Here is a 15,220-nt window from a genome sequence, read left to right on the forward strand (position 1 = left end):
AGCTTCGTACGGGATGTTAAACAAAATAAGATCAACAAATAGGTTAACATTACCGAAATCGTCAATTGACGCTAGAAGAAATGTTGCCTGTGCAAGATATTTTTTGTCAGAAACTATAATAGGTAGAGGGAAATTGTACATAGCATAAATGGTCAGCACAAATATATAATGATTTCTAGAAACAAGTCAACTTTGCCGAAATTGACAACTGACTCTTCACAGGAGTTATTGCTCTTGAATGGGGATTCTGTATACCATTTTCGCATTTAATTATGTAATAAACTGTAGATAGAGAGGAACCGTTAAAAAGCGAAAATGATTAGCATGTCAACGAGACCAAAATCGTTAGATTCCTTTTAAGGTGTTTTGCTCTTTACCAAATTTTTTTTATTTTGCCAATTATGAAAAGTTTGATAGATATAGGTAGAAACTATAAACTGAAAAATTGTCATCAATACAAATTCTAGAAAAAATATATAAATAAGATTTACAAATAATCAAACCTAACTGATTGCAATAAATGTAAAAATTAATATAAAAATCGCATATTATTACCAGGTGAGCGAATCAGGCTCTTAGGAACCTCTTGTAAATTTAATGCGATGCTGATCATCGATTTCGGTGAATCTAAGGTAATAAGTAGACCAAAAGTGTACATTTTATAATTTACTGGTAAGAAACAGAACATATGGTTCTATAAAGAACAGTTTTGATAAGAGCCATGGCTGTTTTGTCTAACTGTATACACTGACATGTGTTCAGATTAGCAATCATATCTGTTTCAGAGTTAGATGAAATTAATACCAAACCAGATAGTTCATACGCATACCACTTGTAAGCATTTTCCCAATTACAGGTAGGGTATTTGGTTGGGATATTGTTGCGCAATATCTTATTTTCGTACAGTGTTTTATTATGAACTTCGTGTTTTCTTTTTCGTCTGTCCTTTGGCTTGACGTTACCAAGGTTATTTTAACCCCGATGTGTCCTCTTTTTGTAACAAAATGCGCGGTAATTAAATTTTGCTAGAAATGGTGGATTTCCGAGTTCGGCACGCCTATACTGTATTGTATTTCTTGTTAACACATTTTTATTATATCCCTGACATTATTAACACCATGCAAGTTTGAATTAATTCTTGTTAAAAACTCTAGATTGATCGTAAGAAGAAACGCAATTAAAGGTAATGTGTGTTTCCTTATTTCACTTGAACATAACAATGGTTTTCGTTGATTTTAGTTATTCAATTCGGTTTAAATTCTATCTATCTATAATGGTTTCTGCAAAAATGATAAGAAAATTGACAAACACGATCTTTTTAGGCAATTATAAGTGGTCAGTCGACAATTTAGCCCATGTAAATTTATTTGTAGATCTTATCTTACAAAACACTTTTGATATTTACAATTTCTCTTTATCTTTTATAGTTTCTGCAAAATAAGCATAAACTTCAAATAAGTCTTTCAAGTGCAATAACTCATATAGTGGGTCAATTGGCGATTTCATCCATCTCAGTGCATAATTTGTACATCATATTTTGTTCAACATTTTGACTATCGGAAGATTATCTTTATCAACTATAGTTTCCTAAAAATTATTGCAAAGGGGCTTAAAATCAATATTTAAAGGCAATTAAGTACAAGGGGTCATTTGACGTTTTCAGCCAAGCTGACTTATCTGTAGATCTTATTGTTTTGGTTATTTTTCTCTATCTGTTTTCAAGATAATACCAAACAACAGTGAAATTTGCAAAAAACAAAAACACATTTCAGGGGCAATAACTCCAAAATGGGTTGTTCAGCCATGAACTCGTTTTATTCCGATGTTCTTATTTTAGCAAAATCGGCCATGTTTGCTGATGGATCAATTCCCCAAATACAATTTTTAAACTAGATACCATGAGGAACATTCAGGTAAAAAATTATTGTTATCCTTTTTTGCCAGTAGTTGTTTCAGAGGAGAATATTTTTTTTTATAACTTTACGACGACGAACGGACGGACGGATGGATGTCAAGTGATGAGGCTTCTAGGCCAGGTGAGCTACGAAATGAAATTTGAATCGTGGGCTATTACATATTTTATATTCATGATATTATTAGCTCAAGGTGTTTTTTAACATAAATTTTCATAAATTGATCCTAATGAAAACAACACTTTAGAAATTCCGTGCCGGTCCAAAGCCCTTTTCTGGAGTTTGGCATGGACTCCATTAAGGATATGTATAAAACTATACAAATCCTTACTTCATCGGGAAGATAGAGACATAAAAGCATGGTCATCTTCCCAGTTGTACCAACTTCACTACAAAACAGATGAAATTATAACTTTACGTACATGTATACTGATGCGGTTTTTTTCTTTTAATTGCCAGTATAAAAGTTACCACGTACGTGCACCAATTGAAGGCCTGGCAAAGATAAGATGTTCAAAAAGGCACACACAATTGAATTCAAAAAAGGAAACAATTGAATACGCATAATAATTAAAATGGCTCATTTTTTTACCAAGTGAGCTATACAGGTTTGCTGTTCTGATCTGTTCTGTACAGGTATTTTCCTCCGTTATATATCGGAACACTCCCACTATATAGGTTTAACACTTAACAAATATTTACAAATACAGTGTGATGGGTAGCTAAAATTTAATAGTTTTATATACAGATGAGAACTGGGGATTTTAAAACAACTATTTAAAACTTGCATTAAAACCCGCATTTACAATGTCCGTTTACGTTGTAATTTTACCCTTCAATGTCACACATCCGGTTTATATTTTGGACTTCTTGTGGAAAATATAAATATTGAAATGTTGTAAAGAAGCATTATTTCGCTAGTCCACCGCTTCAGATTTATCCTGCAGACGATACTATCTATCACAAGAAATCATGCTTTGCTACACCCTATAACAGTGGTACATGGTTATGCACTTTTACCACAGGAGTCGGAAATGTTTATCATTATGTCTTCAAAATTATATATGTAAAAATACTCTAAAATCAGATTAAGACTTTTTGAAGTCAGTGAAATTACATTAACTTTTTTGTCTGTTTTAATGAAATTTCCGGCTCCAATGCTTAATTTTGTAATTAAACTTGTATGTAAACATGATAAAGAGATGCATGTACTGATGTAGTCTTAAAAATCGGATACAAAATCTAAGTGTCTTTTTTGGATTCTTTTATCAAATTTCTGACACCTATTGCTTTGTGGGAAAACAAAGTGGAGATATGAGGAGCAATCCTTGTATTTATCATGAATACTCAAATCCAAACATTGAAAGCCAAGGATAAATAAGAACTAAATACATGAATAGCTACATGCATATGGCTAAAAGGGATGCCCTGCTTTGTCAATCATTTTACTGCCGATCTGAAGAGCAAACTAAGTTGACCATATTTCTAACAACTCTCATTATTCATTGTAGTAAAAATTAATGAGGTTACAGTGTTCCAGCTTGAATCTCAGGGCAGAAGGGTGCCAGTTGTCTGAAAGGGCACATTTGACTTTTATTTAATGCCTTCTTGAATAAAGTTTTTATGGTGTACATCTTGTACATAAACATTACAAATGGATAGCTTTGTCAATCATTTTACTGCCGATCTGAAGACCAAACTAAGTTGACCATATTTCTAACAACTCTCATTGTAGTAAAAATTAATGAGGTTTACCCGTTATCTACATAGTATAAGAAATTAGTAACTCCTAGGATTGACTGGGGTATAGAAATATGATCATCCCATAGCTCAATCTTCTGATCAGCAGTAAAATGATTGGGACCTCCCTTTAAGCTGATTTTGGATAAAGCATATTCTTATTTCCTACACAGTAAGACTATATGAAAATCTGCACAGTGACTTGCAAAATATCATCAGGTGTTAAAATATGACCGCCATTCTGTACATTACACCTTGATGTAATCCCTCACATGTACAAATGTACATGTAATTCAGCCATTAAAACTTAATATATAAAATTAAACCCATGCTCACAAAAATACATATATAAAAAAATGGCATATTAGTCTAGATAAATGTAACTGTCACAAGATCCTGATTTGTATTTCCTTCCAGCCTATGGACAAATATTTACTCCATTGTATGTTATTACTTAATAAAAAATATTGATCTTCCTGAACATGCATGAAATTTTTGCCACTGGACGTTAACTTTTAAGCAACCAACAATCAATCAATCAATAATATTGAATAGCAACCTTTGATGATGCCATATGAAGATATATAATAATGAAGCAACATATAGCATGTATAGCATGAGGTAGACATTAACATTTACCACAGAATATAACTATTAGGTCTTCATTCAATAAGAAAAGTGAGAAGATGAGTTCATATACATGTAATAAGAGACTTATCTCCCTTAAATCACAAATTCACTGTACAAATAGCAGGATAAACTGAATCACTTTCTTTTTCCTGTACAATGGAAACATATTTATATAAGGTCTGTTTGACATATGATACTGTTTAATGAATAAACTCTATTTTCAGATCACCATCAGCCATGTTTGGGGCAGACATTGCTTACATGGAAGGTTGTATGGAAGATGAGTCTTTCACAGACTCCTTCTTACCTGAATATCTGTACCCTGCATTCAGATTACCTAATCCATGGCATAGGCAGCCTGATATAACACAGTTAGACACTGACATCATTGTCATTGCTGAATTCTCAGAATTAGAGGGACCAAAACCAGTGGTAAACAAAATTATTTGAAAGCATTTATTAGGGTCTGGAAGGGGGTCCTACTTTCTTGATTTTTTTATTTTTTAGACCAATTTTCTCTATTCTTTATTCTTTATTCATTATGTCCATTATCTTTTATAGTTAAGCACCCCCCTTATCCCCTATATTTTACTTTTTTGACAATCAGTCAGGGGACTTACTTAAATGAGTGATTTTCTAAATCACTAATTCAAGTAACATTATGTCCATAAAGGTTGGAAGTAAGAGTTGTCTTTCTTTAATAATCACCTATTTAAGTAGTACAAATTAATCACTACACTAAGTGATTTAATTTTATTGTAGCTTTAAATATAGAATACTAATGATCCAGGGACTAATTATGTTGCTAAAATTATCAGAACCAACATCTGTGTTGATAGGATGACCGGGTCATGTTAGGTGATAACCTTGCACTAAATCTAGGATAATGACATAAACATCACTTGTTTAAATCATACCTCAATTTCCTTCCAAAAAATCGCTTCTTTAAGTATCATTATTTTAATAACCCCCACTAATTTCAACACCCCCCAACAGTGAAATTTTGATAATCTATAACATGAAACCTTGAATTTTACAGGAAAAATACTCCCACTGCTGGAAAAAATCTGTTAAGAAAGTATCAGTTCATTATGTAAAGCCATTTTTATAGCATTTTTTTTAACTAAAATAGAATTTGCAGCTAAATGATTGCATCAAAGGTATAAACCTTGCTGCTTAAAAGAAGCAAAAAGTTCTCTTTTTTCAATTTTACTAATGAAAAGATATTATCTAAACCTATGTGTTTAAAATTTTGGTAAAACTACAAAATCACGATTTGTGACAAAACTTCGAATTTGCTACTTAAATAAGTGAATTAAAAATCACTTATTTCAATAAGTCCCCTGACTGACAATATTTCTCTATTCTTTATTTTGTTTGCCCTTTATTTTGCACTTTTTGCCCGTTATTCTGTATTCTGTAAATCTCATCCTGACCCTCATAGATATTCTGTAAAACAGGAGATTTTTATCAAGCTGATTATCAATGCTAATTTCACAATTAAGATAAACTTGTCAAATACTCTGTACATAAATTTGATCTTTATGGCAGATCAGAAATAAAGACAAGACAAACATGAAAATAAAAACAAAACAAACACGAAAATAAAGACAATCACGGAGATAAAGACAATCACGGAGATAAAGACAATCACGAAAATAAATCCTAGTGAAAAGGTTTGGCCTTTGAAGTATTCGTAGACAAATTTTTAACTCTTGCAAAAATAGAACTTTAAGAGTCAATGAAAGTACAGGTTTTTGAATTGATACAGCATGTATTTATTTTTAGGAGTTTGCCAATACATAGGGGGAAAAAAGACAGAAGATTCAAAAGGGCAATCAGAAACTATAAGCAGAAGAAAAACAAAAATTTTAAAAACCAAAAAATATAAATCATTTTCTCAATAGCGCTGAAAAATTGTTACAATTATTCCCCCACACCTAGCCTTATTTACATGAAACAGAGATTGGGCCAGGGTCCCAGGCTATTTAGAATATTTACCTTTCATTATTTTCCTTATGACAAAACAGAGGTTTTAATAAATAATGGGAGATAACTCTACTGCTTATCAAACTTACATTTTTGATTTGTCTCAACTAGGTTTTTTAATAGAGTTATCTCCCTTTTAATTTCATACAGTTTGTAAACTAGTCTTGATGCAAAGGGAATAATTGTGTTATTTGTTTATTTTGTAGCAATAAATAAATCAAGCCTTTCATTGAGGACAGTTCAAGGGTAAAAAATTACATGGGATCTATGGGAGGTAACTTGAATTGACTATAATTCACATATATATAAGTTTGTATGCAGGTCTCCAAATAACTTCTTTAGGAAGTAACTGTGTTTTCAAGATGTCTTCCATGGGTAACAGTTATGCTTTAATGGAACAGCCCTATATCTAAGAATGCTGTTAGTCAAGTTCATTACCATACAATATTTTCAACAATTATATTTCAGATAACCATTCCAAATGACAGAGACATACATTTCAACATTAATGATTTTACAGTGAGGATTATGTCAGTAGATCTTGGGTCATCTGGACAACAGTATGTATTATGTTGTAACTTTCAATTTTAATGCGCTACCTCCAATGGTTGGTCATTGTGTTTTCCGGCCTATGCCTCTATCCATTCATCCATCTTGTATCAGGTAAAAGGTTTTGTTAAAGCATAGGAGGAGACAATTACTCTGTCAACTCTCTGGTTTTGCTCCTTTTGGCGTTAATGCGATTCCATCATTTTTTGTTTTTACCTTGATTTGTAGGGGGCCTCAGTGGCCTTGTGGTCTAAGTAGTAACATCAACCTATAATTTAGTACATTTGTTCATTATTATGATAATGATGTGAAGTTTCAAAATTATATGTTAAATCAAGGTTTTGGCCTAGATTTCATGGTTCGCTGAACATAGAAAAAAGTGTGAGTGGGGCATGATGTCCTATGGATACAAATTCTTGTTTTAAACCTATAACAGAACTTTTTAATCACAAAATGTTTTCTCTCAGAAAATATGAAGCAAAATTAAAAAAAACAACTTTTTTTTAAATTTGACCTTGGTACATTGTAATTGTGAAATTTAAGTCCAGGGAAAAATAATTCATATCACAACAGTAAGAAATATTCTTATTTCCTTCATATATTTATCTGTAGTGCCTTTTGGATTTTACCAATTTAATTATGAAATAGTGTTTTCAATGTAGTACAACTGACAACTTCAAGTTTGTAATCTTATTTGAAATTCCTCAGTAGTCTTGTGGTAAATGCTTTGGGTCAAACAAATAAGAATATACTTATATACATATTAATAATCATCTCATATTTTCACAATTTTAGAGGTTTCAACATGCCAGAAGATTCACAGGTCATGATGTCAGACACAAAAGAGAATGTGTATGCATTTGTAAGTACATGCTTTTATGGTGCCCTTTATAGGATCCTAGATTATCATTTAATCCATAATAAACCATGTTATATCTAGTCAGGAGCCTCTTGTACAGTGGTTGTGGTTTGTTGGTGTGCTTCAGAAGTGAATCTCGTTTCTTGTTTTTTTATGTAGATTAGACCGTTGGTTTTCCTGTTTGAATTGTTTTACACTAGTCATTTTGGGGCCCTTTATAGTTTTTTGTTTGTTGTGAGCCAAGGCTCAGTGTTGAAGGCCGTACTTTGACCTATAATTGTTAACTTTTTATATACTTCTTATATATTGTGACTTGGATGGAGAGTTGTCTCATTGGCATTCATACCACATCTTCTTATTTATATTCTGGTATTATTTTTCAATTATAGTTAATCTTGGTTATCAGTAGTGACCAATTGGATACTTAGTAATCAGCAATGATATGATATGCTGTTTTTAGTATGTTAATAAAATTGTTCTATGAATAGCACAATATTTTTCACACATGCACACAATTTACTGTTGTACAAAAAAAGGAGAGATATGACAAACCTTAGAAAAAATTAAAAATGTGGTAACCATGGTAACATAGTGTGACATTAGACTGTAGATAGGCAAAATAGCTATTAGAATTTAGATAAACAAGATATACATTAAATTAGAGTGAACAAGACACACATTAGATTCAGCATCAACAAGACAAACATTAGAATCAGAATAAATAAGACACACATTAGAATCAGAATAAACAAGACACACATAAGAATCAGAACAAACAAGACACACATTAGAATCAGCATAGGCAAGACACACATTAGAATCAGAATAAATAAGACACACATTAGAATCAGAATAAACAAGACACACATTAGAATCAGAATAAACAAGACACACATTAGAATCAGAACAAATAAGAGATATTTCAGATAAACAATAGAGACATTAGTTAAACAAATGTGATATTAGAATGATCAGAATAGACAAGAGCAATATCAGAATTAGAACAAACATAAGATACAGTAGAATCTAAATTAACATAAGTTAAACAAGAGAAATACAAATAACTAAGAGAGACATTTGAATCAGGTTAAACAAGAAAGACATAATTAGTTAAATGAAAGCGACATTAAAATCAGAATAGATAAGAACGGCATTAGATAAATAAGAACGACATTAAACATGTTAGAGTCAAAATAAACAAGAAGTAAGTTAGAATCAGAATAAACAAGAGACACATTAGCAACAGAAAAAAAAAATCTTGTACAAATACACTCTTGAAAAATGCAGTAAATGAGTCTATCTGGCAAGGTATCTAGGTTTCAGATAGAAATGCTGAATATTATATGAATATAGTCTTGCAACATGTCACCATCAAAAATTAATTTTTGGTTGTTGCTCTGGTTCCTAAGATACATACTGTGGATTAATTATTATTTGTGGGATACCAATATTTTTAGTACATTGTACAGTTGAACCACAAATTTAAATGCTCAAAGAAGTACAAACTTTCAATAGTCTTGTATACAGACTTTTGCAAAACCACAAAAGCAAATATCCATGAAAAATACAATTTTTCCTCAATCCACGAAATTGGTAGACACGAAAATGAATAAATCCCCAGTAGTTTTTCCCCCAATAAATGTTTCAGGTTACAAATGCCTTATCAGAGGGCTGTTACAATATACCTTTGCATGCCCATGCAGAAATACTAATCCCCTTGCATGAACTGTTGCAATGTTTTTAATGTTTTTAAGACACACATGAGAAAGAATGATAACCACAGTATATATGTGAAATGAAACCATGTTTTCTTCATCTTAACTTTTTTCACAGGTTCATCATTTTTTCCTGTTGGATAAACAAGCTAGAGGTTATTCAAGACCATTTGCTATCAGTTATGTCACTCCAGATCAAAGGTACATATAGATTCTTACATTGATACCAGTGGATTATCGGATTTATCCAATCGAGATAGTTAAATTATCAATTTTAAAATCCGATAATCCACGAGTAACTGTGTAAGAATCTGTTTCTCTAATGATTAAAAAATAAATTTTCATTTTTTGTTAAATGAAAATCCCCTTCGAGTGCCTTCCTTATTCCACAAAGTTGTCAATTTCATTAACACCTGTTAGCATATTTTGATTCATTCAGTTAGCTGATTAAGGTTATGACCCTTAAATTCATCCAATCATCTTCTGAGATCACCAGCAACCACACGTTGATTAAATTTTTTTATAGAATGGGTTCGGAAAGGGATAAATTACCATAGAATTAGAGAAATTCTAATATGACGTACTTGTTTTGCTTTGTAAACATCAGTGTGATAAAATTCTTAATATATCTATACTTAGAGCAGACTCAGAGATGAACATACTAATGGCTGTTACAATTTACCTTCAATGTAAATCCACATGTTTTGTTATGCTCACTCTTGGGATATAATTCGGATATAAAGGCCAGGAAATTAGAAATTTTCCAATAAATCTATGGCTTGCATGATTTATTTTTTAATTATAAGACATGAGAAATATGAGCAACATGAAAAAAAGACAAAAAAGTAGAATAATCATAAGAATGGAAGACAGAAGAAGTACTGTGAAGTTGTGAAAAAAAAATGTAGTAAACTTCAAAAGAGGCATACCTGTCAACTGACCCGTATCCTCTGAGTCACACCCGAGAATTGACCCCTTACCCGGGTTTTTTAAAATACCCGCCGGGTGGCTACAACAACCCCGGATATCAGAAAATGACCCGTTTTCACCCGTATTTCTGACCAGTATTGTTTCCAGTATTTAGAAGTCAAATATACTTTCGATTTTCTCGGCGTTTTTCCTTTGAAAAGGTAAACAATTGCTTATTTACCGTGCAAATGGCAGCTATCAAAACACTGTACTTGATTGAAAAGTAACAATTTGAGGATTGTTTGTTAATTGTACCACAGAAAGTTGAAGCCAGTCAAGCTTGACATACAATTCTATGTCCTGATTAAAAGAGTTTACTTTTGCAAATATCAAATATCCTGTAGAAATCATTTTAAAACAACTTGAACCTTTTAACACATTTCTGGTGGAGAGAATAATTTTGTTATCACTTAAATGTAAAAGCTTTAAATCAAATCCATATGCTCTAGATATTACACTGAAAGGAAACACACAAATTTCTTTCTATTTATAATCCTCCTGTGTATAGGAGCACATAAGCTATAATATTGATTTCTAATTACATGTATAGCTGGGGTTTATGACACTCATTAATAAGAAGAAGTAAACTAGTGTGAATAAAACAATAAAAGGGCATTGCTTTAGAAAGATATTTAATTAATGATAAATATTCATATACTTAACAAATAAAAAAGTAATTTTTAGGAAACTCAGTGGTACATGTATATGTTATCGTATATAAAAGAAATCTCAATACTAAAAAGGGGCCTCGGTGGCCAAGTGGTCTAAGTAGTTCTACTACTGTGATCGCTAGCCAGTCAACACTGAGGTTGTTTGTTCGAACCCCGCTCGTGCGGGTGCACTCGACTCCAATCTAAATTGACGAGGATTGTCAGTTTTTCTATTGAAGGTCGGTGGTTTTCCCTGGCTCTCCGGCTTCCTCCACCAATAAAAACTGGCCGCCACGAAATAGCCCAAAAGTGGCATTAAAACACCAACAATCAATCAATCTCAATACTAAAATTGGACCGAAAAAGTTTGTACGCCTTATGACCTGACATTTTCTATAAGTGTTGTCATTTTACAACTAGAGCCATTTAACATTATGCAAATTAAACTTCTTTTGTCTTTTAGAAAGTTATTGAACTTTTATGAAGAGATCAGCTGCAATTTTAAAAAGGTATTTATGTATGCAAATTAAAGAAAGATTTGTCTAAATAACTGTTCTGTCATATACATATAGTACTGTTTGCCGTCTGCTGTCTTTAAGTTCTCCCAAGTCAAAGTAAAATGATACCGTAAACAATCAAGATAAGTTTTGAAGGCAGTTTAATTTATTTACTAAAGTACTGTTCAGCAATATGTCAAACTTGGATTTTGCCTGTTATGAAAACATCAGCAAAGTAAAAAAGCAAGACAATAAACAGTAGAATAAAAATGGCCAAAGGAATAAAAAAAAAACAATCGGGGAAATTAAGTTGGCCTACAGTACAGAGCAAAAGTTCATACCTCACTGCAAGTTCAAGACCGCCGCAGATACTGGTTTAAGCAGATGTAATAATATTTTCTTTGAGGAACTTTTTAATATTTGCTTTCTTTTAGATTGCCAGATATCTTAAGTATGGTAACAAATTGGTATTCAAGAATGACCTGGATAAATTTATGATGGATTTACAATACACAAAAGGTAGTTTAATACCACTAGCTATAGTGCTGTATAGCAACTATAAATTCTTTTCATTTATTTACAATAATCATTTGCTGGTTGACTTACACAATGTATTTATTCTGTCATAACTCCTATATAAAAAATGAAAACAACACGTTAATAATTTCATGCGTCCAAAGCACTTTTCTGGATTTACCTTCATCAGAAACGCTCAAAGCGGAATATTGGAAGCCAATGATGTATAAGAACCGAAACAGTTATATAATTTGCTTATCTACAAAATACTTGAATGTGGTTGGTCCACTAGAATTTGTTTCCTTTGTTTACATTTTGATAGACCATGTTGCCAAAACTACTTTTGAAACTTGTATAAGTAAACAATATAAATAATCCACAGTTGAAATTGAAAGAGAAAATAACATATTTGAGTTGAGAATTATAAGGATTAACTCACAAATTGAATAACGCATAGTTTGTAGGTCAGCTGCCAAGTACACTGTACACCTCGAGAAAAAATGTTTTAAGTCCTATAATGAAATGTATTACAGACCAGATGGTAAACAGATACAGAACTACAATTCAACCAGGACAGACCGACCAGGATAACAAACTACTACAGTCTCTTAAAATACTTGAATCACAGATCTCAGAAGTACAGGGCGTCCTTAGTCAACTTAACCCTACATTGGTATGTGTACTATTAGGGGTTTAGTATATACTCTAATCTGGATGCTTTTGTATTTTCTCTATTCAATTTTTTGAAAGTTGTTTACAAGTGGGTATTGATATATAAAGAAGGTAATTTGAATTTATCTGTAATATTGGATAAATAATACATATGGTCTATAAAAACTCTATATGTTCTAGACCTGAAAAAAGAAAAAAAATAAGGAAATCAAAATGTAACTTAAAAAAATTTCACATGCAAAACTAGATACACTCAAAAACTCAAATAGAATTTGAATAGAATTTTTATCATGTTTATGCCCCACCTAGGGCATTATGTTTTTCGGTCTGTGCTTTCGTCCGTCTATCCCGCTTCAGGTTAAAGTTTTTGGTCAAGGTAGTTTTTGATGAAGTTGAAGTTCAATCAAATTGAAACTTAGTACACATGTTCCCTATGATATAATCTTTCTAATTTTAATGCCAAATTAGAGTTTTTACCCCAATTTCACGGTCCACTGAACATAGAAAATGATAGTGCGAGTGGGGCATCCGTGTACTATTGACACATTCTTGTTATTAATGTAATGAAATATATATATATAATTAATTACCATTTCTGAACAATTACCAAGTTGAGAGATTTGCCGTTTTAGGAAATTAAAGATTGCAATTTTTGGGGAAAATAGAGAAAGATATTGTAATTTGTCAAACCCATTAGATGAACATTTAATTTTCAAAAGACTGGACCCTAAACAATAAATAATTTCATAACATTTATGAAATAATTTTTTGCAGAACGACAAAAGATTGGAACAGAGATTTTCAAAGATAGAAGAAAGAGCTCAAGCTAATAAAGGAAAACCGAAGCATGATAACTTAAGTCTCTGTGACTGGGAAAGTATTGAAACACCAGAAAACCAAATACAGTGTAAGATTATACCTATAATAAGGAGATTATCTAGAATATTTATGAAATATTTGCCACTGGATGTGACCAAAACAAAAATCAATATTTAAACTACATTTTATTCAAAGATTAAAACATTCATAAAAATCATATAATATACCTTACCTTTTCAATTCAGGTTCTAAAATTTGACAAATGATGTAAGTTGATTTTTTAATCTTAGTTTTACTCTAAAAGATAAGACCAACAGATGATTTGAGAGGTTACTGAAACGAACACATTAAAATTTCCTGAGGAATGAACTATTCACATTGTCCCCTTTTTATGACTTTTGTTTCACTTGCATTATTATTTTTCAGTTCTCTCCCTTGGTAGTACAGCAGACACAGATAACTTATTGTTTTTTGAAACCAATCATTACAAGGTAAATTAATTTTGCTGCAGCTAGAACACTTCCTGTCTATCTACCAAATATAGTAACACAGTGATATTTTGTGCAATGTCGATTTCGTGTCACATCACTTTCTTCACAATTTTAGAGTTCGTTTAGAGATGGAAAGTATGCCTTATTTTTGGGTTAACATTTTCATAACTATAATTGTAGCAATTTTTAGCATCAGTATAAAAACAATTTTAGGTCAATGTCAGAAAATATAGTCGACACCAATTGCAAACAGTTGAAGGACTTGGTAAACCTCTCCCCTGTCTAGTTAAATATAAGCCTCATACAAAAAAGGTTGAAATTTTCTGACATTGACCTAATATTGTATATATATACCATCACATGTATACCTATTGCAAGGTAAATCCTTAAATCGTAGGACATATATTAGTGGACTTTAACTAAAGTCAACCATATTTTTTTTAATATTTTCATTTATGGATTAAAATTAAAAAGAATGAATATCTTTCCTGTATCTTTCATACAGTTCTATTTTAAGAAAATGTATTTTTTGTAGCCTAAATTGGTAGAAATCACAAAAGGAAGGAAATTTGATTTGCATTTAAGAGGATTACACGAATTATGTTCCTGGGGTGCCAAAGAAGGACTCCAGAGGCTGAGACACATATACCAGGTTTGTTTAACAACTTTGATTTGCCGTGGCGATGAAATTGTACCATACTTTTTTTTAAAATACAATTTTGCAAAAGACACAACTTTTGGAATCCAATGGTAACATTTTAAAACTCGAGGTTTGTTGTCCAACTGTACATGATGTGTAAGCAAATTGCATTATTCAATGACGTATTCAAAACAGATCTGTTTTGATTATTGATAAATATAGCAGAAATTTATTAGTCTGTGCACTTTATTTGCAGTTTGGCTAGAAATCAGGGAAATTTTGTGCTTGATATAAATATATGTAATTGACATTTTTGTTTTACTATCTTATTTGGGTTTTTTACTGTGCTGTTGATTGCTGTCTTATTAAAATTTAGCCGACACTTTTAAATATTCATATTTAAAAAGTTGAAAATATGAATCAGACTTTTTTATACTGTATGCAAATGCATTTCAACATTGATCAATTAGAAAAATAAGATAGCAACCCATAAGAGTCAGCAACCTAACTATATAGAAAATTTAACAGAAACAATCAAATATCTGCCATCAACACGGTACTCTTAAAATTA

The 15,220-nt window shown here is 31.5% G+C and overlaps 1 protein-coding gene across 1 annotated transcript in view; it reads left to right on the forward strand.

The window, feature by feature from the left end:
- Positions 1-2,759: 2,759 nt before the first annotated feature.
- The window catches only part of LOC127724333 (guanine nucleotide exchange protein smcr8a-like), a 32,951-nt gene continuing 20,490 nt past the window's right edge, over positions 2,760-15,220 (forward strand). The window contains exons 1-11 of the mRNA XM_052231267.1: positions 2,760-2,911; positions 4,508-4,715; positions 6,741-6,832; positions 7,617-7,683; positions 9,514-9,596; positions 11,478-11,523; positions 11,946-12,030; positions 12,561-12,700; positions 13,474-13,606; positions 13,945-14,009; positions 14,545-14,661. Of these exons, the coding sequence (XP_052087227.1) occupies positions 4,521-4,715; positions 6,741-6,832; positions 7,617-7,683; positions 9,514-9,596; positions 11,478-11,523; positions 11,946-12,030; positions 12,561-12,700; positions 13,474-13,606; positions 13,945-14,009; positions 14,545-14,661 (1,023 nt within the window). The 5' untranslated portion in view covers positions 2,760-2,911; positions 4,508-4,520. The remainder of the gene's footprint in view (positions 2,912-4,507; positions 4,716-6,740; positions 6,833-7,616; positions 7,684-9,513; positions 9,597-11,477; positions 11,524-11,945; positions 12,031-12,560; positions 12,701-13,473; positions 13,607-13,944; positions 14,010-14,544; positions 14,662-15,220) is intronic.

The sequence above is a fragment of the Mytilus californianus genome, unplaced genomic scaffold (assembly GCF_021869535.1).
Source record: "Mytilus californianus isolate M0D057914Y unplaced genomic scaffold, xbMytCali1.0.p SCAF_14, whole genome shotgun sequence".
Classification (NCBI taxonomy): domain Eukaryota; kingdom Metazoa; phylum Mollusca; class Bivalvia; order Mytilida; family Mytilidae; genus Mytilus; species Mytilus californianus.